This window comes from Cynocephalus volans, chromosome 2 (assembly GCF_027409185.1).
Source record: "Cynocephalus volans isolate mCynVol1 chromosome 2, mCynVol1.pri, whole genome shotgun sequence".
In the NCBI taxonomy this organism is placed as follows: Eukaryota; Metazoa; Chordata; class Mammalia; order Dermoptera; family Cynocephalidae; genus Cynocephalus; species Cynocephalus volans.
Genome location: NC_084461.1, coordinates 123,286,973 through 123,314,580, shown reverse-complemented (window position 1 = coordinate 123,314,580; position 27,608 = coordinate 123,286,973). Strand labels below are relative to the sequence as shown.

Below are 27,608 nucleotides of genomic sequence, written 5' to 3'. Positions count from 1 at the left end.
GAACCGCATGTTCCCGTATTTATGAGGGGCAGGCTGGAACAGGCCCCTCCAGCAGGCAGAGGAGGCAGATACTGAGGAAAATGTGGAGGACAAGGCCGCCCAGATCCCATGCCTGCCAGCAGAGAACCAGCTGGGGAAGGATGAGGGGGGCGACCATCACAGGGGCAGACCTGGGTCAGCATGGTGATGGGGCACCAGAGCACAGCATCCAGACTGCCAGGAAAGTGGAGACAGTCCTGCATCCTTGGGGCTTCCAACTAGAACTAGGAGTGAGCAGAGAGGGTGTGGTGACCCGAGTTCCTTCAGGGCCTGAGAGACACACAGAGCCCCCACTCAGCTCTGACCCAAAGCTCCTTATACCCACTCCCTGGGATCACCAAATAGCTGGTATACCAAGATGCCCTCAGCCTGCAAATCCAGGGGTCGTTTGTTTCTGTCCCCTTGCCTCTGTCTTGTTCCTCCCAGGTGAGGGGCTCTCCCTGAGCCATGTGCCTACCTTCCACAGGTCTCACTCACCTCCATTTGGGGAGCCCTTCCCTGAGTGAGCCTCACTCTGCCTTATCCTGCTACATATGATGTCAGGTCAGGAAAGTTCCTCTGAATTCAGTTGTGTGTGACAAGGAGGATCTGGCTCTGGGTCCCCTATGAATTGACCCCCTGACCCTCAGGTGATCCCTGCCCTGCTTATCCAATGTGCAGGGAAATGAGAGGAGCTTTGTCCCAGGAAGCTAGGCTTTGTGGCATCTAATTAGGCTGGAGCAGGGAAGGAGAAGCTGTCTTAGTCAGAGGGGCCTCCAGGGCTCTGTTTAATGAAGGAAGAAACTTTAATTGACCAAAGAGACTTGTGAGCAGGCACCAGGCCAAGGAGACAGAGACTGGCTTGAGCCAGAAAGGTAATATGGTATAGTCAAGCAGTTGTCACCACAACATCAGCAAGGACATCACCACAGCAGTAAGGTCTATTGGCAAGCCAACCTTGCAGCAGCCACGTTTGGGGGATCTTGGGGTGAGGATGTCTGGGAAGAGGCCCACCTCCAGATGCAGAGGCAGAGCCCAGGAGAGAGGTCCCCAAAGGACAGGCCCATACAGCAGTCATGGGCCAGTTTGCATCTCCTTGACACCTAGCCCAGCCTCTCTGCTCACCTCCCCTAGTCCTGCTTACTGCATCAGCTTCATGACTTGATTTCACATCCCTGGGCTCAGGGAAATGACAGCTCTACCACCCTACCTCGTGTTCCACCACCTCTCCAACCCACTATGCATGTTCTGGGAATCTGGTTGTTTAATTCAGCACTAAAAAGAAAAGGAGGTTGCATCGTGTAAAGAAATTTTCATGCTACTTCTTGCTTCCCACTGTGGGCCCAGCTGAAGCCCAGGCTTTATCTGGAGCTCATGCTGGCCCCCAGAAGCACTGGGACAGAGGGAGGGTGGAAGCTGTAAACAGACCCTTGCAGGGTCTAGGCACCCTGGGGTAGATGCAGGGAAACTTTGAGAAAAATGAAGAGGTTTGGCCGGAGCTTCAAAAAGAAGAGGGGAACCAGAGCCAGGTGCCTTGGAGTCACAGTACTGGGGGGCCCTGCCCAGTCCTGGCACCACAACTCTCAGCATGCAGTGACTGGGTGCAAATCCTTCTCAGAGGGGGCTAGCGCCCGCTTCAGGGTCCCAGACATAGCTCGTGTCCTCACCAACTACAGCTTCTGGTCTCCCTCTACCTTTGCCTTGCTGGGTGTCCTTGGGCAAGTTAGGAAGCCCCTCTAGGACTCAGTTTTCCCACCTGTAAGAAGAGGGCACCCTGATTGGCCCTGAGGATCAAGTCAGGATCTTTTTGTTCCCTGAGGTATACAAGCTCCCAGCACACAGAAGGCGCTCAATAAACATTTGTTGAATGAATGAATGAAACAAAAGCCCCTTGGCAAGGACACAGAGTGTCCCTTAATGGCAGGGCTGATTTGAAGGCGGGGAGAGCCACAGGTTTGGACTGGGAGTCTGGGCACAGTTGTCATGGGAACCTGTCAGAACAGCTCTCCCGGGTACCTGCGAATAGGCCTTGCATATCCGGAGTGACAGGTTGCCGCTTCTAAGGGAAGGCTGAGGCAACTGGGAAGGAGGGAGGTGCCCATGTGACTTCCTTAGAGGTCTAGCTTTCCTCCTCCAGAAAAATATCACAAAGAAGACCCAGCCCTAGAAAAGTGGAGATGAGTCTTCCTAGACTTAGGGCCTCTGCGTGACCACTCGGCCCATCCTGTGTCGTCCTGGTCAGTCTTCTTGTGATCTTGCTCACACCTGTCTCTTTCACTCCAACCCCACCTCAAGCACAAACCTGGCTCAGTTTCATCCCTACTCACCTAAATCAGAGCAGGGCCTCTTAAGGCGCCCTCATCCTGTCATACCCCTGCTCCATGGAGCCACAGGTCTCCCTCCAGCTTCAGGGATTCCGTATTCCACCTGGACTTCAGAGATGGCTGGTCTGAGGAAACCTACTTCCCTTCCAACCTGCACAGCCATTGTGGCTCTGTGGGGAGAGGTGACCGCCGGGTGACCGCTGGGGAGCCACAGCTGGCCCTGGCTCATGCCTCTACCCCTCTGATCCCCTCCCTAACCAGAAAGAACTCACGACTACAGTTCAACAAGGTGAAGGTGGAGGACGCTGGGGAGTATGTCTGCGAGGCCGAGAACATCCTGGGGAAGGACACTGTCCGGGGCCGGCTCCACGTCAACAGCGGTAGGTGGCCCCCCCGACAAAGGGAAGGGTCTTAGAGGGGTTTGGCAGGGCGGGCCAGTTGTCCCCCAGCCCTGGGGAGGCCTGCACATGATCCATCTTGCACCAACTCCCCTCCCTCCTGCGGCTGCCATATCAAGCCCGAGATCTCAGCCGATTCAGAGAAATGCAGTCGAAGCATAAATGTTTAGCTTTGTTATCTGGGCCTGGAAGAGCCGCCAGCTCTCATTTTAAATACCCTGAAAACTAAATATTTTGAAATCAAGAGGTGGGGGTAGGGGGAAAGATATTTTTAGAAGGCAATTATGGGAGGCTGGGCTGCCAGGAGCGGGTAGGGGAGAGGCGGGCCCGGGGCGTGTGCAGCTGCCTGCCTGCTGCCTGAGTACTGGGCACCTGAGCCCAGGCAGCTCACCACTGGGCCAGGGGGAGGAGGCTCCTGGGGCCCTCAGGGGCAGCCTCTGTTCAGGGATGGCAGACCCCTCCCCAGCAGGTCTTCCTCTCTCCTTGAACACTTGCAAGGTCAGGAGCTCAGGGCACTCCTTAGCTTCTTGTCTCTGCAGTGGCAGATCCAGTTTCAGAGCAGAAGCCGAATTCCTGCTGGGCTATCCTCTCAGCCCTGGTTCTTCCTCTCAACTGGGAAGTTGCCTCTCCTCTCTGCCCAAGCTGCCTGTCCTCAGGCAGTGCCCCCTCCACTCTAGTCCTCCTACTCCAAATCCCACAGATCACTTTCCTCTCAACACTCACAGACTGAGCATACCATTTGGCTACTCATTTATTGGGGTTCACTTCCAGTCCTGCCCCATCCCCAAATCTAATCCTGTATCTGTCGTCACCTGCCTGTACTCCCACCAGATAGTCTTCCAGTACTCCCTAAACACAGCTTCATCTGAAAGAGAACTCATAGCATTCCCTGCCCTAGAACCCTCAGATGAAATCCCAGCTCAGACCCTGCCTGTCCTGTATTGGTCAGGGACGCCCCTGGTCTCCCAGCCACTTGGCTCTTGGGCTCCCTTGCCGCTGTGTCTAACGAGTCTGCATCTCTGTGTCCTGGTCAGTCTTCTTGCTGATCTTGCTCACACCTGTCTCTTTCACTCCAACCCCACCTCAAGCACAAACCTGGCTCAGTTTCATCCCTACTCACCTAAATCAGAGCAGGGCCTCTTAAGGCGCCCTCATCCTGTCATACTCCTGCTCCATGGAGCCACAGAACCGGACTTGGTTCTCACCAATCTGGCCCAAAGGATCCTTCCAACCCTAGCCACAGTTGGTCCCTTTTGTGTCTTTCTCCTGTGCCACGTGTCCCACTGCAGTGTCACTCACAGCTCATGTCCCACTCCTGGGGTATGTCTTGGTCAACCATGGTCTGGTGGCAGCTCTTGAATTCTGACCTCAGATCATTCTTTAACTCTCACACTGTTGCTGAACTCTCTCTGTGGGTGTGCCCTCCCGGTGGAGTTGTGAGCCTCAGCAGTGGGGGGCACAGGGACAATGCCTTCTCCCTGGGCGTTACAGCAATAGCTACTATGTACTAAGCCAGGCTCTGCATTATCTCACAAACCCTTACTCCAGCGCAGAATGTATTTTATCAATTATGAGAACCTCAGAGAGGTTAAATATTTTGCCCAAAGTCAAACAGCTAGTTAGTGATGGAGCTGTACAATGTAAAAGTAGCTGGCAAACACTTAGCCTGTAAGCTCCATGGAGCTGTGTCTACCCTGTTTACTACTCTAGCCTCAGGGCCTAGCACAGTGCCTGGCTCATACAGGTGCCTGGTAAACACCTTATAAAAGAACTGATAGCCTGCTTCAAGGTCTTTATGCCTCCTACATGTCCTAGCCTGGGTATGGAAGCAGTGGGGGTACCTGGGCCGAAGCTTCTCTGAACCTGTCCCAAACCTGGGAAACTGGGCGGTGCCTGGGGTCTAGCACCTGCCACCTCTGCCATAGTGGGCAGACATTCTCAGATCCACTTTGGTTTTGGGTTTCCTGTTTTACTAGTCAAGATTTTCTTGTTTAGAAATGACAAGAACCCAGCTTAAACCTCCATTAAGGAATTTGTCTATTGACTTATAATATTGGGAAGTCCAGAGGTAGGACTGGCCCCAGACATGACAGAGTCCAAGAACTCAGAGGATGGGTGGGGACACTTTCTCCTACTGTGTGTCATTCTTTCCTACTGTACAAGGGGCTCCTCTCATATTTGGGGAATGGAGTGGGAAGAGGAGTCCATGGCCTCAGTCAGCTCCAGGTTTACATCATCCCAGCCTGCCAACCCAGAGAAAAGAGATAGCTTTGTCTCTGTGTTGGTACATACAATCACAAGATGTATTCTGACCAACCCTGCATGGATCATGTGTGCAGCACTGTGCTTGGGAGGGTGGGGTCATCTTTGCCAGGCCTGTGCGTGTGCAGAGGGGTTATTGAGAGGCAAGGTATTGAGACTGAGGGTCTTGCCAGAGCTACATGGAGAATAGCATCTGTCTACGGCTGCTATTTGCAGAGGAAGAGGGAAGGGCTGCCATGCAGAAAACCACAGTAGTGCCCACTCTCCTGCACAGGGCTTGGGGCATGAGGCTGGAGAAGTTTGTGAGACCCCTCAGATAAGCTGCAGTCCCACCCCACACGCAGGCTCCTGTCCGCACTCAACAGGCCACACTCTGATCAGTTTGGGAGCCAGACAGTGGAGCTTTTGGGCTGGGCACTGAGGGCAGCTCTGGAATCCCGCTTTCCACAGGGTTCCTTGCCTCCTTGTTTCTCCAGCCCGGCAGCGGGGCAGCAGGGCGGAGCAGCGGGAAGAGAGTTCAGGGGTGGGGTCTACTTCCAGCTCTATGTCCTGCAACCCTGAGCAAGTTACTCCACCTCCCTAGTCTTTGGTTTTCCCATCATGGGGCTGAGCTGGATGATCTTGAAGCCCCTTCGCCCTAAAATTCTGAGGTTCTGAGTTTGATGTTGAGGCTGATGTCCTGTACACTTAACCAACACATGCACGTGCACACCCACCCACCCCCACACACACACCCTACACCTCTCTTCTACTGCCCTGAGCAGTCCATGGCAGGCAAGAGCCTACCCTTGATGTGGGGACCAGGAGTGGACACACTGCAGGGGACCAGGAGACCCCCACTGGGGACATTCTCCCAGGCAGAGATGCCTGGGCTCCTTGTTTACCTGCAGAACCCAGGAGACCTACAGCAACCACACCCTGGGGAGGCGGCAGAGGGCGGGCAGCGGGCAGCTGTGCCTGCCCCCCTCTGACTCATCCCAAGTTGGGTTGGCTTGGCCCGCCCCGGCCCCAGGGAAGCCAGGGCTGCCGGGGTGGGGCAGCCAGAAGAGGGCATGAGAGGGAGGGTCATCAAGGAGCAGTGGCTGCTCCAGGGGCATCACTCTGGCTCTTGGATGGCTACTGCTCTGTTCCAGGGAGCCCAGTGCTCCCTTGCCAAGTCAGAGCAGGCCCTCCTTATACCTTCTCAGCGCACCAGAGGCTTCCTGTCTCCCTGAGCTGGCTGGGAGGAGGAGGAGTCTACAGGAAGTTTGTGGTGCTTGTAACAAAAGTCAGCTTGGTCCAACCCACTTCTGAGTTAGAAAAACCAGCTGCCTCATCCCAGGTGAAAGGGAACTTGGAAATGTCCTGAGGTAGCTGTACCAGTCCCAGGATGTTAGGTTTTGCCCCAGAGGGCAGATAGGTTTGACCTGGAGTGTCACAAAACCATGGCAGCCCTGGAGAGGCCTCTGGGTCTGTCCCTTACCCAAAGGCATTAAAAGCTACCTGTTTAAACACACACACACACAAACACCCTCACTCATGTATTCAGCAAGTGCTTATTTAGCAACACCCTGCTCTGAGCTCTGGGGACTCACAGTCTTGTCTCCCAACAAAATTCCTCACATGGCAGGAAGCTAAAACCTGAATTCAAAAGTGTCTGCCTTTTGTAACAAGCTGAAGCAGCAGGATAGGTGACTTGAGCAAAGGGAAAGGGGCTACCGCACAGGAGGAAGGGAGCCTCGATGGACGAAGTGGCACCTGGTCCGGGCCTTGAAGGATGAGCAGAGGCTTCCTCCTGAACCAGGGAGAAAAGCAGCTGCAGGATGGGGCAGTAGGGACAGCCATCTCCACATCAGTTCCCACCCTGGCCCATTCTCACTCCTCAAGGGCCCCTGTCAGCTCACTCACACCAAGGCACTAATGGCAGATAAAGACTTCCTGCATCTACCCCTCCCAGGCATTTTTTAAATTAATTTTTGATATATAATTCATATACCATTAAATTCACCCTTTCGCAATTCACAATTCACAATTCAGTAGTTTTTAGTATATTCACAAAGTTGCATAATCATCACCACCAACTCCAGAACATTTTCATCACCCCAAATAGAAACCCCGTACCCATTAGCAGTTACTCCATCTCTCCCTCCCTGTAGCCCCTAGCAACCACTAATCTACTTTATGTCTTTATGGACTCACTTATTCTGGACAGTTCACATAAATAGAATTATACAATATGTGGCCTTTTGTGATGGGCTTCTTCTACTTAACACAATGTTTTCAAGGTTCATCCGTGTTGTAGCATGTATCAGTACTTCATTTCTTATGGCTAAATAATATTCCACTGTATGAATATACCACATTTTATTTATCCATTCATCCATTTGGATTTTTGGGTCACTTGGTTTGTTTCCACATTTCAGCTATTATGCATAATGATGCTATGGACCTTCGTGTACAAGTTTTTGTGTATATGCATATTTTTAATTTCTTGGAGATATAACTAGGAGTGAAATTTCTGAGGCACATGGTAATTCTACATTTAATATTTTTAGGAACTAACAAACTGTTTTCCAAAGCAGCTGCACCATTTTACATTCCCCCCAGCGGTGAATGAGGGTCCAGTTTCCGCACATCTTCACCACCACTTGCTATTGTCCATCTTTTTTATTCTAGCCATCCTAGTGAGTGTGAAGTGGTATCTCTCTGTGGTTTTGATTTTTCATATTCCTAATGAATTCTCAGGAATATTTGCATTTAATAGGAAACAATCCTTTAATGTACAGAAAATATATTGTCAGCTAATGATACCAGCTGGGAGCAGAAGGCACTTTTCTCTAAAGAATCAGATATCAAGTTGCCCATTCATTCAGTAAATATTCGTTAAGCACCTGTTGTGTGCCAGGCAATGCTAGACATTGGGGTCAGTGGTAAACACAACAGCCTTGGCTCCTTTCCTAATGGAGCTTACATTCTCATGGAGGAGCTAAACATTAAACAGCTAATAATCACATACCTGTTCATTTAATGATGTTAGAATAAGTACTACAAATGGAAGCATATGAAGCTAAGAGGAGTGAGGTAGGAGCCTGCCCAGCTTGAGAAGTCAGGAGAGGCCTCTCTGACACACTGATATTTTGAACATCCTGGCCACGAGAGCACCTGGCTTGTTAGAGGAGCTGGACTAAGACGGGTGTAGACTGAATAGACCGAAAGAGAGGGATAGGAGATGAAGCAGGAGCGGGGGAGGCCCAGATTAGACCTGGGGAGGAGTTGAGGGCTTTATTCTGAGTGCAGATGGAAGCCATTGGAGAGCTTTGATAATGGAAGGGATTGATCCATCCGACATATTTTAAAGAGCACTGTGGCTGCTATGAAGCAAAAAGGTTAGGGATGATGCAAGAATGAGAGCAGATTGGCCAGTGAGGAGGTTGTCGTGGTCATTCAAGAAAGAGACAGTGGTGGCCTGGACTAGGGCAGGGAGTAGTGAGACATGGATGGAGTCTCTTGAGGAGGTAGAAATGGCAACCCTTGTATTATGGGGAATAAAGGAGAATGAGAAATAAAAGATGCCTCTAGGTCTTTGGTTTTTGCAATTTGGCCACTGAGATATGGAAGACTGGAGAAGAAGGGGTTGGGGCACATGACTGGGAGCCCAGTTTTGGACATGTTGAGTCTGTGAGCCAAGCGGAGGTGTCAAGGGAGCAGCCAGCCTCTCCAACGTAGAGTCCGTATGTCACGTTCACTTCTCCAAACACAGGAGAACACAGTGAAGATGTACAGATATGCTGACAAGGGAGTGTAGACTTGTGCCTTGGGAGCCCACGTGTGCCAGAGCAGCATAACTGCGCCACAGCATGCACACACTTCCTCGGTGTGAAGCTCTTCCGGGAGTGTGGCTTCACCACCACAGAGCTGGGCTGTGCTACCCAAGAAGCTCCTGCCATTACAGAGGAGTGGCCTTTCGGAGGTGGAAAGGCCTGTGGTCACTGTCCCCCACATCCTCTGTGACTAGGTGCCCTCTTGTTCTCCCTTTGTGTCTTTCTGGGGCCCCAGCCTAGTCTCCATGATGACATGGTGCTGGCAGCCCAGGTTCAGGGCAACCCAGATGGGAGTCCCATCTTTCTTCAGAAGTTGTCCTCTGCCTCCCAAGATCTCGATGAGCACAGACATTTATGGGTGACAAGCCAAAGTGTATAGCTGTGGTCTCTGCCACCTGACTATCCTTGCTATTGTAACCTGCTCACTCGATTTGGGTGGAACAATGAGGGCTCAGTGGTGGGCAGTCCCTGCCACCCATGGCTGCAGAGGGAGTCGACCTGAGCCTGGCAGGTCTGGGCTGAAGTTTCTCTGGCTTAGCCAAGGTCCCCAGGAGGACCCAGGCCAGTGGTCCACACCGTGTTTGCACTCATCTCCTGATGTCAAGTCTTGGTGCTGACGTGTTCTTCCACCAGCGGCTGGGTGGCTGGTGAGAAAGCACAACTAGGGGTCAGGAGCCAGGAGGCCTTGTCACAACATACACTGTGACTCTAGACAGTCACTTTGCCATCCTCTTTCCTTACTCCTTTGCAATGCAACTGAAGGGCAGAACAGCTGGAGGGTCCTCCCAGCTGCAGGATTTTATAACTTGTAGGTGTGGTCTCCTCAGCTGTTTCTCTTCTCTGTCCCTTTCTTAGTTCCCTGGGTCTCAATGACCCAGAAGTGGGGCAGAGACCAGCAGGAGGCTTCCTCTCCCAGCCAGCATGTGGGTGCCAGCTGGGTTAGGGCTTGAGCACAGGAGACCTCAGCACAGTGGAGCTCAAGAGTGCCAGTTCAGCAGCAGGCATGGTGTGGAGGGGAAGGTGGGAGCTGGCTCTGCCCGCTGGGTTTTATCAGAGAGCTCCTCAGACATATACAGAGGCAGAGCTGTGTATACACTGCAGTCCCCCGCGCTCCATCTGTCTCCCCACATGTCTAAACAGTGAGGGCGCCAAGTGCCTGCCCTCCTCCTCTCATCCCTCCACCCCTATTACTGAGGGGAGCAGTGGGGACTCAATACCCCTGAGGATACAGGGCCAGCCAAGGTGGGTCAGGCCACCTCAATCAGGAGGCCACTGCTAGGTGGGAGCGAGAGGCCCTCAGAGCCCCGGAGAGCTGAGGCAGGAGTAGGAACCCGTTTCCACTGCTCAATCTGGACACACAGACTGGGGCATTATCTTACAGATGAATACTGATGTTTGGGGCAAGAATTTCCACTTGAAACCAGCTTTCTGGATGCCATCCCCGATGGGGGAGCAGAGGGTTATTTTCCCTTCTCAGATGAATATGATCAATCAGACGTGAAGGCTGTTAGCAGGCCTAAAGCCCAGTCTTGCTCTCACCCAGTTTTCACATCCCAGCTGCCCCCCACCCTGTCCCCAGCCCCATCTCCTCCCCAGCACCCTGAAGCCCATGATTTATAGCCTGGACAGTCCCGGGCCTGGAGGCTCCCTCCAGAGGCAACAACTGACTATGTTGAGGAGGGGACTGCCTGGCCTGGGGGATGCAGAGAAGACCTTGGATGCTTATGGAGATGGGACATAGTGGCCTTCATAGCATTCCTGGGAGCCTTGGAGCCAGTCCAGCCTCTGGGAGAAAACGAGGAGGGTGGAAGCTAGGGTCCCCCCACACCTCCCCAGACCTTAAGAAATGACAGAGTCCACAAGGTTTCACTCCTCTCACAGCCCTAGTCCACATGAGAGCCAGAGCAGTGCAAATGGATGTAGGTGTCTCCTCCCTGCACCATCTCCTGACTTTGCTCCCCATGTTAGACATCAGCTTCTCCTCCACCTGCAGTGAAGTCCCCAGTAAGACAGGCAGGGAAGGGGAGTGGCAGACCCTTATTCCAGCAGAGGAAGCAGTTTCTGCCCTCTTCTCACCTCCTCCGAAAGAAGAAAATCTTCCTGGCCTGTGGAGGTTTGCCCAGATCATAGTACAGGGTCGCAGTGGGCCAGAGCTCACAGTGGCCTCCCGTTCACCTTGTTGGTGACTGGGAGGGACCACGAGACCTTCCCTCCCCAGACCTTCCTGCAGTCTCTGGTGATCTTCCAGTTTTGAGATGGGCCATCAAGGGCCGTGAAGGAGGTGATTCCTGGGGACCAGAGGTGGTCTTGGTGGGTCATCGGCACATGTCTCTCATACCCCCAGTGAGCACCACTCTGTCATCGTGGTCGGGGCACGCCAGGAAGTGCAACGAGACAGCCAAGTCCTATTGTGTCAATGGAGGTGTCTGCTACTACATTGAGGGCATCAACCAGCTCTCCTGCAAGTAAGTGACCAGTGGGGGTGGGCAGGGGCAAGGGCGGGGAGGAGACGCTGGGGCAGAAGTGGAGGGCTCTAGGAAAAGTGGGCTTCAAGCCGCTGATAGGGGGTCCCCGGGGGTGTAGACAGGGAGGTTTGCCCACTTCCTAGCCCTTTCCTGGAATATAAGGAGATGTAAGCTCTAAAGGGCACAGGGGCTTCTGTAGTCCCAGTTTCTCAGGCCCCTACCTGCCCATCTCCTGATGTTCACTCTTTCACCAACACCCTTCAGGGAGATGGGGATGCCAGTCTATGCCCTGGGCACTGGATTCTCTCTCTCTCTATTTCTCTCTCTCTCCCCCCTCCCCCCCCCATCTCTTAGCAACTGTCTAAACTTTGTTCTTGATGAACATGTCCCAGGCTGCATCTTCCCCCACGGTGAGGAGCCCAGCAGGGTCAGGTAGAGCACGGGTTCCAGAGTCCTTGCAGTTGAGCATCCTGCTCCCATAGTCTTGAGGGGAGAAGAGTGGTCTGCCCAGAACCCACTGCTGACCTCGGCATCTGGCTTAGGGTCCCCAGTGTCTAAATATGTCCTGGGTGCTACCTGTGCCCCTTCAGCCCCTAGCCTCCTCTCTATGGCATGAGAGGACACCAGCGAGGACACTACTCTGGGTGTGGCCCAATGGGGGAGGTCAGGGCAGAGGAGAGGCTCAAGTCAGAGTCTCTCTGCCTCCCCAAGGGCCAGAGCCTGCTCACCAGCCAGGCAGGGTGGAACCAGTAGGAACTCTAAGGATCTCAGAACCACCAGCTCCCCATAGCAAGTAGAGCACGTGGGCACGTGGCAATCAGGAAGGGCAGCTGGGCCCACAGTGCCCCTGTGGCAGATTCTCTGGCGGCCATGTGAGGAGGAGGAAGGGAGCTTGGTGAGGGAAGCAAAGGCTCTGGCCAGGTCTCAGGGAGGAGAGGGAGGAAGGCCTAGTTAACAACTTCAGGGTCTCAAACCATCCCAAGTCTAGAGCCCCAGGAAGGTGCCAAAGCTGCCCCACTCCCATGGCATCTTGGCACAGGCCACCAGAGTATTGATGGCGATTCAGAGAGAGACGTTTGCCCTCCGCACAGACAAGGTCAGATTCAGCACTTCTCAGCTCTCCTGCTCTGGCCTCCCACTCCAGATCTGCATCCTCCTCCCTGGCCACAGCCTTTCCCAGGAATGTGAGCCTGGTGAGGAGGCCAGGCCTTTGAAAGACCCCTGCACCTAACAACGTGGTGAGGAGGGGCCGCGCTTCCTCCACACTCCCCCTCGGTGCTGAGGGGGCTTGGCCTGCACCGCCAGGCAGGACTGTGGCTCCTGCCCCAGCCCCACCCTCCACCTGCTGCCATCCCCTTCCCACCCTCCCCCATCCCAAATCTCAGGGAACAGTCCCAACAGCACAACACGTCCTCCAGCATAGTTCTCAGCTCGGACTCAACCCCTCATCCTTGCCCTCCTCCTGCCTCTAAGAGGCTGCCACACGGGTGTTACAGACCCTGAAGAACATTTTAGCCTTGAAAGCGCTCTGAGCTCTTTGGGCTAGATCTACTAGAAACTCATAAGGGTCCTGGAATACCTCACAGGGACGGCCCAGCCCTACCTGCCCCTTTCCTTGCCCCCCGATGCATACACACATCAGGCCTCTCCTAGCCCCTTGAACCCCTGAATCTTGAAGGGACTCGGCATTGTCACTGAAATCAGCCCTGGCTCCAGGCAGGGAAGGTTTTGGCCCCCCAGGACAGGTGCCAGGGCTGAGAAGAACCATGGGGGCCAGGGGCTCCAGTGCTGGTGTTCAGAGTGGGAAAGGGACAGCCGAGCCATATTGGCTCCCAGGGGCCCTGCCAGAAAGGCTGCACTCCTAGGACCCCTCAGTCCTACAAGGCTAAATCTGAGAGGAGCAGAGGGCAGGAGCCTGGGCCATCATGAAGATGGTGCCCTGTTTTCCCTCCCCACCAGGGCAACTGGGCTTCACTGCTTAGAACTTGAGCTTGTTACCCAGAGCCACCACCCCCCAACTCAGTGCCTCCGGGTCAGCCCCAGCCAGGCCTCCTGGAACCAACTTCCCTGACTCCCTCTGTCAGACCTCAAGGGAGAGGGACATCCCTGGTGGGGACTGCAGTCAGGATAGTCCTCAGAGCTGTGCTGGAGAAGGGCAGAGGGGAGGGGGGCCGGGCAGAGCCCAGAGGCCATTCTGGGGGCGGGTGAACTGGGAGGGAAGGGGGGCAGGCCTCTTGGGGTTCCTGATGACACCTGAATGGAATAAAAAGAGAAGAACTTTAGGAAATGGAACTCACGTCTTACCATTTGTGCTGTTTGTTTACTTTTTATTTTGATTTTTTTGCATTTCCGCTTAGCTTGGATAATGAAACTACACTGGTCAGTTTCATTCCAGTTTCTATAAAAATCAGTTTTCCTTCCTGGTTTTCTTACACTTGTTGTTGTGTATTGGTTCAGAGCCCTGCAGGGAGTGTTAGAAAGCAGGCACATTCTATCCCTCCTGTTTTTCTGGAATTTAGTGCCAAAAGAAACAGTGTCACTGATACTGAATTTTGTTTTAAAAAAGAAAACTTAGGTGGATTTGAAAATGGGGGTCCAAATCAAGGTGACGGTCACCTGTCTGGGCCAGACAGGGGCCTCTGCACGTCCTCTTGCTGCTTTCTCCTCTTCTCTCCGTGTGTTTGTAGAGCACGGTTGGTGCGTGACTCTTGGGGACTGGTTTAGGGGATGATGACAGAACAAGACTCTTTCCAGCCCTGTGCACATACCAGTGGCATGCCTTCCCTTCCCATCAGCTCATCCTCCCGTCCCTTCTGCTGCCCCCACCCCCCATGTCAGGCGATCCCCATCCCACACCCATCTGCCTGCTCATCCTCACCACATCTCCACCCCACCTCTCATGATCTCAGAGACCCTCACTTCCTCCAGTGCCCAGGGCACAACCTCATCCTTCATCCTCCCCCTCCCCCAGGTAAGGGCAGCACACATGGCATTATCCCCAGGCTCCCAAAAGGAGAAACTGAGGCCCGGGAGGTGGGGTGGGAAAGGGGAAGGCGGAGGTTCCAACCTCTCTGCCACCCCAGATGCAGCCCGTGGGCTCTCCTCTCTGCCCCTCTTTCACCCTGCTCTTCTCCAGCCCTGGGGACAGACCTTCCCAGAGTCACAGCTGATGACTTGGAGGGCAGAGCTGGGAAGGCTGTTACCTGCTGCTCCTTCTAATCTATCCTCTGTGCCCCTGAAATTCAGAGGGTCAATCCCTATTGAGTGGGAACCACCAACCACCAGCCAGGCACCCATATTGAGTTCAGACTCCCATCCTGGTTGATAGGTTAATGTACCCTGTATCCTGTTCCCATGGTCATGGGTGCAGGATAGAGTGGCTGTAGGCCCAGTTCACCCCCTAGAGCTTTCCCTAGGGAAGCCCCAGCCTCCTGGATGTGGCTCATCCTCAGCAAACAGGACTAAGGAGAGAAATAGGAGTCTCCAGAAGCCCTCTGAAAGAGTTAATGCCCCAGAGAACAGCACTGGCTCTCAGTCCTCCCCAAGCCGCACTAAGCCCATCCCCCAGTGCCTTTTCTTTTGTTCAGCCAGTGGAGAGGCACTTTCTCAAGGCAGGAAAATTAGGACCATAATGTTGCGTAACTCCAGGGGGCATGTTCGTGTTGTAGACTGTCAGTGGTGCCACCTGGAGTTGTGCAACTCAATAGCCATGAAAGATATGAGGATGCAGGCAGGGTAGTCCAGGCTGGGTGTGGGATCGGGGACACAGGGATGTATTTAGTTATCATTGGTCCCCAAGAGTCATGGGACAACAGCCCTGCTTGTTAGCAGTGGGAATAAATTTCTTCTTTGTCCCCTCCTGCCCCTGCACACCCCCATTCTGTCTCTTTTACACACACACACACACACACACACACACACACATTCATACACATATATACACAGGTTTCCCTGCCTCCAAGAGCCGGGATAATCTCAGACACTGGACACAGTCAAATCTATCTCTTTCTTGTTCCTTTGTGGATTCCAAGAGTTATTGTGGCATTTTACTAGGGTTTTCTCCTCCACCCCCAAAGGTGCTTCTGTTTGAAACATCACTTCTCCCCCTCCAGTCCCCATCTCAAGTGGACATCAGTTTTCAAGAGCTGAGGAAGAAGAGCTGAGCCTGGCTGGAGTTGGTTGGGAAGCCTCAGCCATTACCTCCATTTTCCTGGGCTGGGATGATGAGGGCCGAGGGCCAGGGATCAGAGAAGGATGTATTGACAGGGGCTGCTGGTGGCCTCCTCCTCCAAGCCACCCTGTTCAACAGGATGAGCATGCATCGAAGCTGCACGCCCCCTCCCCCATAGACTTCCCAGCCCTCCACACCCCCCGGCCAGGCACTCCTGCACGCACACTCCCACCACTGCAAGGACCTGCTCCTGCCTCCCCTGAGGGAGAGGTCATGGAACCCAGAGAAACACCAACCCTCTGTCCACCCAGCACTCTCATTCCCCACTCCTCTGGATTCGAGGCCACGGGGTATCTATCACAGCAATGGCCACCACCCACTATAAATCCAAGGGGCTTACTGATGGTTGGAATATCCTAGAACCCTAAGAGGCACAGTACACTTACCTCTTAAGGAAGTTTATATTGATTATTGTTGAACAGTAGTCTATTCCTGAGGGGACAGTGGTGATGGGCTTACCTAATTTCCTAAGGAAGAAGAAGCAGAGGCAGCATAGACCCATCTCTAAGTAGGGAGATGTGGGGAAGGGGTCAGTCTAGCCCTGTCCGTAAGCTTCTCCTTAGGTATCTGGCCTTGCTGGGATTCAGAAGAGAGTACATGGCTGGGCATGTCTCCCAGAAATCTGCAGCACTGAGACTCCCTTGATGGGGGGAGGGGAGGTAGCAGCCAGAGAGCAGAAGGAAGTGTGCCTTGAGGGTAAGGACAAGTCAGGAAGCTGGGAGTGGGTGCTGCTTTAAAGCTGTAGGGAAGGCAAGATGGGAGAGCGAGATCCAGGGCAGAGCCAGGCAGTGATGGAGGAGCAGGGCGTAGGAAAAGGGCAGGGTTCCCAGGCTGGCTGCCAGGAGGCCCCTAATGAGGAACAGGCTTCCAGGGTCCCCCAGTGAGCCTGGTGCACCCGCCATTGTGGTTCTTGCCACCTGAGGCCAGCTACCCTGCACCTGGCATCAGGAAGGCTGGCTTCCGGATGCTGGTGATTCTGGCTCTTCTCCAGCTTCCCTTTTCCCTACTGAGCTTTTCCCATGTATATTGCTCCAGGGCAGCCTTTCCCAAACTGGGTTCCACAAGGGTTCTGTAGCCAAGTAAGTTTGGGACATACTGGAAGTTTCAGCTATTTCCTCCTATACGACTTTTCACAGCCTTTCATGCGCTAACATATACTACAAGCCCACGGGGAGCCCTAAGAATGGATTTCCCACTTATTTGGCCACAGAACCCTCATTGAGAGAACAGATAAAACATCTCCCAGTTCACCTCTGTCATGAACACACAGTCTGGGAACAGCATTCCAGAGTTCACTCTTGAGATTTCTGGGGGCTGTTTCATGGATGAAAAACCCTGCCCAGGGCGCAGGAGAGAATCCTTCGGTAGGGCTGGAAGGAGTGGCTCCCAGCACCCTGCCAGCTGACTGCCTGGCACCAGGGCTATGGCTCTGGCTTCGTGGTGCACCAGGCAGGTAAAAAGGAAAGTCTCAATGACCAGTAGGACAATTAGTCAATAACTTCCCATCTTCCCCCTCTCCGCTACCCTGAATCATCCTCCTCCCTGCCCCACCCCACCTTCCCCACCACCATGGAGCCACATCTATTAGAGAGATTTCTAAGGAGATTTCAGAGCCCTCCACCCAGCCCCGACTCCAGCCCCTTCAGCTACAAGTGTGACCCCCAAGTGCCTGACTTGGTTTTTCTCATTCATCACTGTGCACTTTGATTTCTAACCTTAGCCTCGCGGATGATGCCAGTTTGTTCTGTGATTTTTCCCCTTTTCCTTCTCCAGATGTCCAAACGGATTCTTCGGACAGAGATGTTTGGAGAAACTGCCTTTGCGATTGTACATGCCAGATCCTAAGCAAAGTATGTTTGAAGATACAAACACAAGTCCCTGCTCCTTAGAAAGCTTCCGGGTGCAGCTCCCCCAATGTAGGGCGTAGGGCCAGGGGTGTTGGTTGTTTTGATCTTTGGCTGTTTTGTTTTGTTCCTCTTTTCTTTTTCGTATTTTGGTTTGTTAGTTCTTTTGTTTTGTTTTGTTTTGCTTTGTTTTTCATTTTTGGCTTAATCTTTGGGTGTAAAGTTCAGGGCTGCAGGTAAGGGGCAGAGTGGCAGGGCCAGTACAAATGGTATCGGTGGCAAGGAACCAAGCTGGCATTGGCAGGAGCCTGTGCTGGGGTGTTGCGATGCCTGTGTCTTGCTATCCTGGCTCTCTCTTTCTGGTTTTCTTTCTTTTGGTAGGTGTCCTGTGGGATACACCGGGGACAGGTGTCAGCAGTTCGCAATGGTCAACTTCTCCAGTATGTCTCTTTCTTCTATTTCTTCTCTTCCCTGATGACTGACAGTCCCCCCATGCGGGAGGGATGGGCCCTTGCTTAGCAAGACTAGAGGTGGAAGCAGGGGTGTCCTGGGCTCCTCTCCATCCTCAGTGCTCACCAGAAGCCTGTGAAGAGGAGACCAATGCACCCCCTGGCACCCCACTTCCATACGTTGGCTGTACTGCCTGGGCACAGTAATGCTGAATTCTCTGGCCACCTCCAGGCCTCTTCCCCACTTCTGAGGTCAGGCAGCCTGGCCGGAATGGGAAGAGCCATTTGCAGAGCCTCACCTGCCTCTGAAGGCTATTAGAGTGTGTCAGGCTGCTGATGGGGCCGGACAGTGAGTGCGTGCATATGTGTGCTGGTGTGTTTGAGAACAAAACAGTTTTCACAAAGCCTGCCTTCCAGTCTGGCCAGAGTACATTTGTTTGTTTGGGGGTTTGGAAACAGGGGCAGGGAGGCAGGAGGATTGAGGGAGAGCAAGAGCCAGGGCAGTGGTTTCCAAGGATGCTAGACACATTTATGTGGCTACATGATGGGGTAGGGGCAGGGGGTTGCTGCAGATGCTGAAAGACTGAGGCAATGAGGAATCAAGGGGTAATTGGTGACTCTCAGGACCTCCCTGGTCTGAATCCCCATCCAGGATTTAATTTCCTTCTTTTCTGCTACTTCTAAGGTTGGAGCTTTCTGGCTTACACAGTTTGCCAAAACGCAAAAAGAAAGAAAAAAAGTGAGCCCTGCAGCCCAAAGATGCAGTCATAATTGTGGAGTGTTTTATTTGGGGCCCGAGAGCAGTTCCTTCAAGCACCACCAGGTGGAGGTGGAGCAGAGCAAAGAGCCACTGGCCGACCACAGACTCCGTTTGCCACCCAGTGGCCCGTTGGCCTTCAAGGCCGGTCTCCTGTCGCCCATCCCGTTCTGCAAAGCAGACTAGGCCCCTGCCCTGCAGACACCCCCACCTCCTGTTCTCCAGGGAAGACAGCTCCTCCCATGAGGAGTTAGGAACCAGTGTCCAGAAGGTACCTGGATGTTCAGAGGTAGAACTCTGGAAGGTGCTGAAGGTGGGGCCCAGGGGACTATCTAGTTTGCCCTTGGAGAAATGGGTTTGGGGGTTTGGCTCTCAGGGTGGAGAAACGACCCTTCCCAGTCCTCTTTAAACCAAAGCACAAAAGCCCAGAAATTTACTTCCCACCCCAATCCAGTAGTAGCATAGAGGCCCCAGGGGGTTGGGGCTGGTCGGCCCAGATGGCCACCTATGTTAATAGAGTGCAATGGAGGCCAGTGAGGAAGATCCTGGGGATAAGGGCAGAGTCTGTGGGCAGGACATGTGGCCCAACAGAATCCTGTAGAACCCAGGCTCTGGAAGAATTTCAGAGTTAGGTCCAGCCCCATGTGAAGGACTGTAGGGCAGGAGGGACCTCAGGAGGGGCAGAGCAGCCAGGCAGAGCCATGGGCCAGGTGAGAGAGGCAGTGGGAATCATGTTCCTTTTCACCCTGGCTTATGGGACTGTGTAGGTGGGGAGTCCCGGCCTGTCCTGAATCAGAGCAGCAGAGCCTCTGGAACTCATGCCACTGTCCAAGGCCTCTCTGCCAACTGGGCTGCTTCAGCTTGCAGCTCAGATCTGCTGGGAGGGACAGGAGGGCCCCAGGAGCCCAGAAAAGAGGCTGCAAATGCAAGCCGGGCCTTCCTGCCTAGCATCATCCGTATCATTACTGTTATCGTTCAGTAAAGGATTTATGTTCTTCAAGCACTTTCCCAGAGAGCACTTCATGCCCTGCTGTAGCAGATAATTCCTGAAAAGGTAGTGTGAAGTGCTAGCCTAAGTGTTCAGGCTTCAGATTCAAATGGACCCGAATAAAAATGCCAGCTGCTGAGCTTACCGGGTCTGGGGCCTCGTCTAACCTCTCCAATTGTGTTCTCCGTCTGCAAAATGGGGATGAGCACACTTACACCTGTAGGGCTGCTGTGAGGATGAAATGAAGTGATGCATATGAAGGGCTGAACAGAGAGCCTGAGTGCAGTTTAGGACCCCTCCCAGCTACAACTGGTGTGGAGGCTGACTTCCAGCACATCCTGAGCAAAGTGAATGACCTTCACACCCTGCCCAGTCAACATCTAAACCAAGTTAACTTTTTCAGAGACCAAGGAAACAGAGCCTATGGCCACAATAGTGCTTTGAAGCTTTTCCTTCTTCCACTGACAGCCCCTCTACTCTCCAAGAGTCAAAGCTTGTCCATCTGCCTTCCCCCGTGTAACAGAGCATACATACCTGCATGCACACACACAAACACATGAGCACATGCTCACACACCTGCATGCACATGCAAACATGTGAGCACATGCTCAGACAGGGACAAACACATGAGCATGTGCTCATACACCTGCAGACACCAGCAAACATACAAGCACATGCTCACACGTGCATACATGCAAACACTGAAGCACATGCTCATGTCTGCACACACATCACTGCCTCCTTGTCCAGGCACCCTATGACTGTGTCATGAGACATGTCCAGGATGAAGAATTTGCATGTTGTCTGGTAAGCCTTGCCCTGCTGGGAGTTCAGCCTCAGGTTGCCATGGTTATTGGTCAATATGCAAATTTCCAGCCAGTAGATCCTCTGTGACTCAGTGGTGCCACCCCATCCTTGGCTGACTGGTAGCCAGTGAGCATGGTGAGTGAGCGACCATTTTCATTGCTGGGGCAGACATAGCAGAGGCCCCTCAGAATCCATCCCATGCTTCCCAGTGAGAAGCCAACCTAGTGACGGGCCCAGCCATCAATGACCTCCCAATCGTGCCAGCCACCTCTGGTCCACCCTACAGAATACTGGCCTTTGACTCAAAGAGGAGGCCAGTGAGGAGCCCTAGAAGCTACTGCTTATGCTACTATTTGGTTCTCAGAGGAGTGACACAGAAGAAAACTCTTAAAGGACTTTGGGAGCCCTGCTTGCTTCTCCAGATGGTCATTGTCCTCAAGAATATCCAGTCAGCCCTGCCCAGGGATTCAATGGGCAAGAATAGCCATGAGTTAGCCACAAGGGACAAGAGACCCAGCCCCCAGTCTCCCTGCTACCTCCTAATTTGCTGTGTGACCTTGAAAAAGTGTCTAGCACCACTGGGCCCCAGCTACCTCATCTAATACACCTTGTCCAAAGTTGTGGCCCAGACCAGCTCTGTGATCCCAATCCTCTCAGTGTCCCAAGTGCTGTGGTCAGGCTGGAATGTTCTCTATCAGGGGAGCATGTTTGGATATCCAAATAGTGTGACCTCCCTTGAGCTGCCTGGAGGCTCCCTGGGCCACAGGACTACTCAGTTGCCCCAGGACCCTTTGAGTTTGTCAGGTTTGTACTGGCTACTAAGTGCAGCTAGCCAGCCCCAGAAAGGAATGGACAGATTGTACTTTTGGCAATATTCTCCTACCTCTATGCAATCAGAGTAAGACCACAAAGACACCAAAAGTTCTAGATCAGGCCCCAATTCGGGTTGCACAGGAGTGCACAGAAGGGCCCGTTGTTTGGAAGGGCTGGGATTAATGCTTCACTGGTGTAGTCTCTGCATCGAACTTGGGGGTCAAAGCCCCAGGGTCTTCTTCAAGTCTTTTTCAGTCACAGCCATCTTGGCCCCTGGCTCAGAGCCACCTGCTCTGCTGCCTTTTCCAAATGCAGAACCTTCTGGAATCCCTATCAGGAAGCAGAAGAGGGAGGCAGGGATGGAAAGCACATAGGACTTCCTGCTGATTGTCCCATGCTCTCCTTCTTCCTCAGCAGATGAGAACATCAGACACAATGTCATGCCCTCCCTGGTCCTAGCCAAGCTGACTGCACATGTGGGGAGGCTAGAGAGTGAGAAAACCCTGGGTGGCAGGAGCGGGGCCCTCACACTGTGCTGAGCCTCTTGCTGTCCGGGCCTGCTCACACTTTCCTCAAACCGTGCAAGGTGCTTTAACAGAGACTGCTTTCCCACATCCCCATAGCAAATCAGGGATAGAACTGAGACTCCAGGCCTGCAGACAGGTGCTGGCTGCTACAGTAGAATGGTAGGTGAGCTTTTTAAAAACATTGTTGAGATTTCTGGGCTCCTATCCAGAGCTGATTCCATTGGTCTGGATGATTCTGAAGCACAGCCAGGTTTGCCATCCTCCCAGGATCCCTAACCAGTTTGATCCCCATTTAACAGAAAAGAGACTGAGACCTAGACATGTTGGGTATCACTGAGGGTCACACAGTAGGTCAGTGGCAGAGTGACGCTTGGACCGGGACCCCTTTATCTAACCCCTCAGTGGCATGGGTGTCTCCCTCGCAGGGCCCTGAAATCATACATTCATAATGTGATCTTACTTCCAAGACTGTGATTTGTCCACCAGTGGAGGTGCTCGCATATCCCACAAGTGAACCCACTCGCCTTTCTCTGAGTTGCAGTTTGCTCTTCTAAGTAGTGAAATCGGCTCATGGCCAATTTCTAAGTAGTGAAATCGGCCCAGCACCATGGCCCAGCCCCTGCAGGCTTCTAGACTGTTGAGGGTGTCAAGTAGAGAGGTGACCTTCTGCTTGGAGCCCCCGCCTCTCCCCACCCCTGCTCCCCCAAAGACTCTGAGGCTCCACGCCAGGCTCCTGATAGATGGGCAGACCAGCTAGACTTGTGGGGCAGGGCGGGGATATATGGGGCCAGTCCGGGGACCTCCACCCTCGTTCTGAAGAGAAAGAAGGGCCACCATGAGTCAGCTAGGAGCTGGGCAAGCTGTCCCCAGGAGGGCTTGAGAGTGCCGAAGGCCTGGCACTGGAAGTGAGAGGAGGAGAAGGGGGGCTCCTTGGACCCCCACCCCACTCACCCTTACCTCCCAGGGGACATTTGCAAACTGATCCTTGCACCTCTGCCTCCCCACCAGGTACTAACCTCACAGCTCATCTCTAAAGAACCTGCCCTGCCTGCTGAGTCTAACATTTCCTCTCTGTACCCATCTGGGCCTCTTGGGGACTAGGTGTCAGGGAAGGAGCTCAGGAGCCGGGAGGGGACAATACTAACCTGCTTTCACCTCACAGGCTGGCTGCCCGGTGTCTGAGGAGTCCTGACCAACGTTTCTCTCTCTCTCTCTCTCTCTCCCCCTCTCCCCTCCCATCTCTCTCTATCTGTATCTCTCTCTCTACCCCTCCCCCCTCCGACCCGCCTATCTCCTGCACTGCCAGAGCACCTTGGATTTGAATTAAAGGGTACGGAACCTCTTGTGTATCACTCAGCATCACCCACACAGCCCTCTCCACAGCCTCTGTCTGACACCATGCGTGCTGAATGTTTGGTCTCCTTTCCAAAAAATGGAAAAGGGACGATTCCAAGAATCTCTCCTGTCCTATCATAAACTATGTTGATTTGGGGTAGACAAAAGAAGCTTGTGAACACGGTACCTGAAGTTCAGACTGGACTCCCAGTGTACAGAAGCACCCCCTTGCATAGGGGAGATCTACTGCTAGGAGACCTCAGAGGGGAGGAGCCCCTTCGGAGCTATATGCAGCCCAGCCGGTGGCCAGAAAAGAGACAGGCCCCCTGTGAACGTGGCCCCTCAAAGGGCCAATGTCCAGAAACCACAGAAGGCTGGTTTGGAGAGTTGTACAGAGAGATATCCCTTTCCATCTGACTTTAATTCTCTTTCCTTTTCCCATTTCCATGCCCATTGCTTTTCATTCTGCACTGGGTCAGTAGTCACTAACTCCCATTTGTCTCTGCCTCTGCCCTGTGTCTGTCAGCCAGGCTTTGCCATCTGCTTGAGGCTGTCACTCCCTCCATGATCTGTCCCCATAATGGCATGCATGTATGTCTACGGGCAAGACCACCATGGGTCTGGGTTGGGCTGGCCTCTTGTGCCTCCTCCTTGCCCCCTAGCTCAGAAACTTATGTGGCCCCCTGCCACCTGCTGCTGCTGCCTTCTGGCTCCTGGAAGTTCCCTTGAGCTAGAAGGGACCTTGAGGAGTCAGTGTTTCCAGCTCTCCGGCTTTGTGCCAGGAGGCTCCACCCCAGCCTCAGGTGTCTGGACTTATTACAGCAGGAGAGATGCAGGGGCTCAGAGGGGTCAAGACTTCAGTGGGGACGGACTTCAGACGTGGTGTGGGGCCTGCAGTTATGTGAAGGCTGTTCTCGTGGCAGGTTTGGGGAGGCCGTAGTTCCCCCACCACCTAGCCCCTATCATCTGTTCTCAGTAGAAGACGGAGCTTGAAGTCTGTGTGTAAGAGTGTGTCTGTCTGTACCTGCTGACTATGACTGGGGGTGAGGGGTTGAGTCTGTGTGGGGTCTGTGGTTGTGGCAGGGTGCAGGGTGAATCTGCAAGGATGTGCAGAGGTGGTGAAAACGTGCACCTTGTTAGGTCTCTCAGGGTAGGATGCAAGTGCATGGAAGGGGATGGAATACTGTGTCTCTGTATGAAGGGCTGAGTGTCGTGCACTTGGAACCGTGAGTGTGAATGTTTCTGTGTCTGGAAGGGTGGTCCATATGTTCACTCACTCACCAACACACTCAGTGTCTCCTGACACCAGAAGTTAGTGGACACACACATTCACAGGTGAGACAGACAACGAAAAAGAAAGACATCAGGTGGTGATAAGTGCTCAGGAGAAAATAAAATGAGGTAGTGGGAAGTGTCTGGCTGGAGTGGGGAGCTACCATAGCTAAGTAATCAGGGAAGGCTTGTCTGATGAAGTGGCATCTGGGCTAAAACCTGATGCAAAGTAGCCAGCCCCGCAAACAATGGGGGGAGCAATCAAGGCAGGGTGCACAGCAAGTATAGGGATCATGTGGCTGGAGTGGGCTTGCCTTGTTCAGTGGATGGAAAGACTGCCAGCGACTCTGGAGCACAGCGGACATGGGAGAGAGGACTGTAGATGAGATCCAAAAGGAAGGCTGGGACCAGGTAACCTGGGGCCTCATAGGCCGTGGTAAGGCTTTGGGAAGCCATTGTGTGTTTCTAAGCAGTGGAGTAAAATGATCTGCTTTATGGCTGTAAATAAATGTAGCGTCAGGTGGGCAATAGCCTGGGGCTAGGGGCGGGGTGGGGAGGCATGGAAGCAGAAAGACCCATCAGAGGAGAGGTGGCATCATCCTGGACTAACTTGGAAACAGTGGAAATATTAAAATGTGGTCAGATCCAGGATCCACTTGCAAGGTAGAGTTTAGAGGACTTGTGGATAGACAGGTACCAGGACAGGAGGGAGAAAGGAGGTAATCAAGAATGATCTCAGGGTTCAGGGCCTGAGCAACAGGAAGGGTGGTGCTGCACTGCTGCAACAGGAAGAGCAGAAAGCAGGTTCGGAAAGAGGGTGGGGATCAGTGATTCTGTCTGGCCATGGCCCATGGATACATGAGTCTGGAGCTCAGGGAGAAGTCAGGCCAGCAGATAGACATTTGAGAGCCTTCATATAGATGGCATTGAAGTCTGAGTCTGGATGAGATCACTAAGAGACAGAAGGCAGGTGGAGAAAAGAAAACCTGAGAGCCCTAGGCCCTTCTAGCTTCCAGCCCAAGTAGAAGAGAAGGAAGCAGCAACTGAGGTGGAGAAAGATCAGCCAGTGGAGTAGAGGAACCCCAGGAGAGACAAACATTGGGAAAAACCGGGGAGTGGGCCCCAGCAGGAGAGAGTCAGCTGAGAGGGAAGCAAGGGCCCCTATGACCCACAGCATGGAGCTTGTTGGAGACATGACCAGAGTGATCTAGCAGGAGTGACAGAGACAGATGTCTGACTGGAGGGGATAGAGGGGGGTGCAGGGATGAGAACTGGAGGCAGTCCTGTGGGCCCCAGAGCCGAAAAATGGGGATTTGGGGCAGTCATCTGGTTGTTTAAGACTCCACTCAATTATGGGTCAGTAGGCATGAGTGTGTGCGTGTGCACCTTTACTAGAGTGCTTAACTCTGTGTGTGTGCATGTGTGTGCCGTGTTGTGTGTGCAGGTTTGCATGTGGGTGAGTGTATCTTTGTGAGGGGGATCTGTCTGTGATCAGATAGACATAGTCATAAATGTATGTGTGTCTGGAGGGTTTGTACTCCTGGGCGTTTGCCAGTTTGCTTTGCCATAGGAAACGCCACAAGTCCAGAAGGTCAGGGATCTTTCCCAGGGCTCCACCAAGGTGTTGGGATCCAGGCTCCACTTATCCCTGAGCTGGGGGTGGGGGAGTAATGAGCAGGGGCCAGCCAGCAGTGCAGGTGGGCAGGGGAGAGGTCTCTGGGCTGTAGCCTTGCCTATGGCTGGTGCTGTCACCTTCTTCCTTTTCTTCCTCCTGGTTTCTCCATTGTAGAAGGGTAGGGGTAGAGAGCGCAGTCAGGCCTTTTTGAGGGCTCTGAGGCCCAGCCTAGCTCAGCTCCTCAGAAAGGGTGGGGACTGTTCCTTGTGCACGAGGACTGCCCTAGATGCCAGGGGCTGTGCTGCCACTGGTGGGTTTCTCACAAGCAGAGACAGTGAGGGCTGATGTGGGCCAGGGCCACAACCCTGACCAGCCTGCAAGGATAAACAGAGGTCTTTCTCCCTGCACCCTTTCCATGGGCTTGGTCTGCTGTGTCCCTGCTCTCGGTCCCTGCCTCCCTCCTAAGCCCAGCCTCTGGGTCTGACAGGCTGTCAGCAGCCGAGAACAAGCTACTCTCAAACTGCTTAGGGAAGCCCAGGGTCTACATGTTCACTGCCATGAAGAACCCCCCCCCCGGCCCACCAAGGTTCTTTGCGGCTGCCAGGCCACAGTGGAGCAGGGCAGGGTTGCTGGCCAGGCTGGGTTGCCCCACCACCACCACCCCACCGTGTTCTATGGCCTGGGGAGCTTCACCCCCACTCCACCCCTCCCATCCCTCTGCATTTTCCACTCACATGCTCTGGGCAGGCATGGGGTTTGGGGAGATGAACTCAGAGCTAGTTGCGTGTGACCAGATCCATGGGTGGGTGGGAACTAGGGGGGAAGCAGAAGGCAATCTAGGAGCGGGCAGGAGGGAAGGGACTGGATGGGGAGGGAAGGGATGGAGAGCAGCTGGGTAGAGCCTGAGCTGGAGGGGTCTGGGGCTTTGGGAGCAGGGGGCCTCTGCCCCACTGGCCCCACGGGGTCTGCCTCCTGCCCTGCCCCTCATGTCTGCTCTGCCTCTGCAGAAGCTGAGGAGCTGTACCAGAAGAGGGTCCTGACTATCACCGGCATCTGCGTGGCTCTGCTGGTCGTGGGCATCGTCTGCGTGGTAGCCTACTGCAAGACCAAGTGAGTGCCAAGCACTTAGGCCAGGGACAGGCCAAGACAGGGGATGGGCCTCCAAGACAGTTCTTATGAGGACAGGCTCTCCTCCTCTACTGTGCCCAGCCTCAGACCACCCCCCACACCCTCCTATGCCCCAGATTCCCCTTCAGGGGCCTCTGCAGCTGGTATGGGGCCAGAAGGTTGGGCCAAGAAGCAGGAGGACAGGCTTTGCAAGAAGACAAATCTAGGTTTAAATCCAGCTCTGCCCTTTCCCATGTGATTTTGAACAAATTGATGAACTTCTCTGATTCCCACGGGAATGATCCTAGTATGTATGGCAAAGGATGGTGGGAGGGCCTGAGCAGGAGCATGCAGCTGACCCACAGGCTCCTGAAGCAAGGGCTCTGTCTAATGGGCAGACACAGGGCAGAATTGAGGGGAAGCGTAGAGAAGAACACTACATTCCCAGGGAAAGACAGCTCAAAAGGCACCGCCCGACCCCACCCTGGGAGTGGTTGAGACCAGAGCACAGAGAAGGTGGCAGTGAAAAGTAGAGGCAGTACCTCAGGGCAAGAATATGTGGACAGGTAAGTTGAGCAGTTCAGTAGAATAGCGTG

The 27,608-nt window shown here is 53.6% G+C and overlaps 1 protein-coding gene across 5 annotated transcripts in view; it reads left to right on the top strand.

The window, feature by feature from the left end:
* Positions 1-27,608, top strand: part of NRG2 (neuregulin 2) — a 182,102-nt gene that overhangs the window by 145,411 nt on the left and 9,083 nt on the right. Inside the window, exons 3-7 of one of the 5 annotated variants that reach the window (XM_063087312.1) lie at positions 2,604-2,722; positions 11,147-11,267; positions 17,724-17,782; positions 22,990-23,013; positions 26,913-27,015. In XM_063087312.1, coding sequence (XP_062943382.1) covers positions 2,604-2,722; positions 11,147-11,267; positions 17,724-17,782; positions 22,990-23,013; positions 26,913-27,015 — 426 coding nt within the window. Of the gene's footprint in view, positions 1-2,603; positions 2,723-11,146; positions 11,268-17,271; positions 17,349-17,723; positions 17,783-22,989; positions 23,014-26,912; positions 27,016-27,608 lie in introns of all 5 variants that reach the window. The other 4 variants (XM_063087310.1, XM_063087313.1, XM_063087311.1 and 1 more) reach the window with 4 other exon arrangements.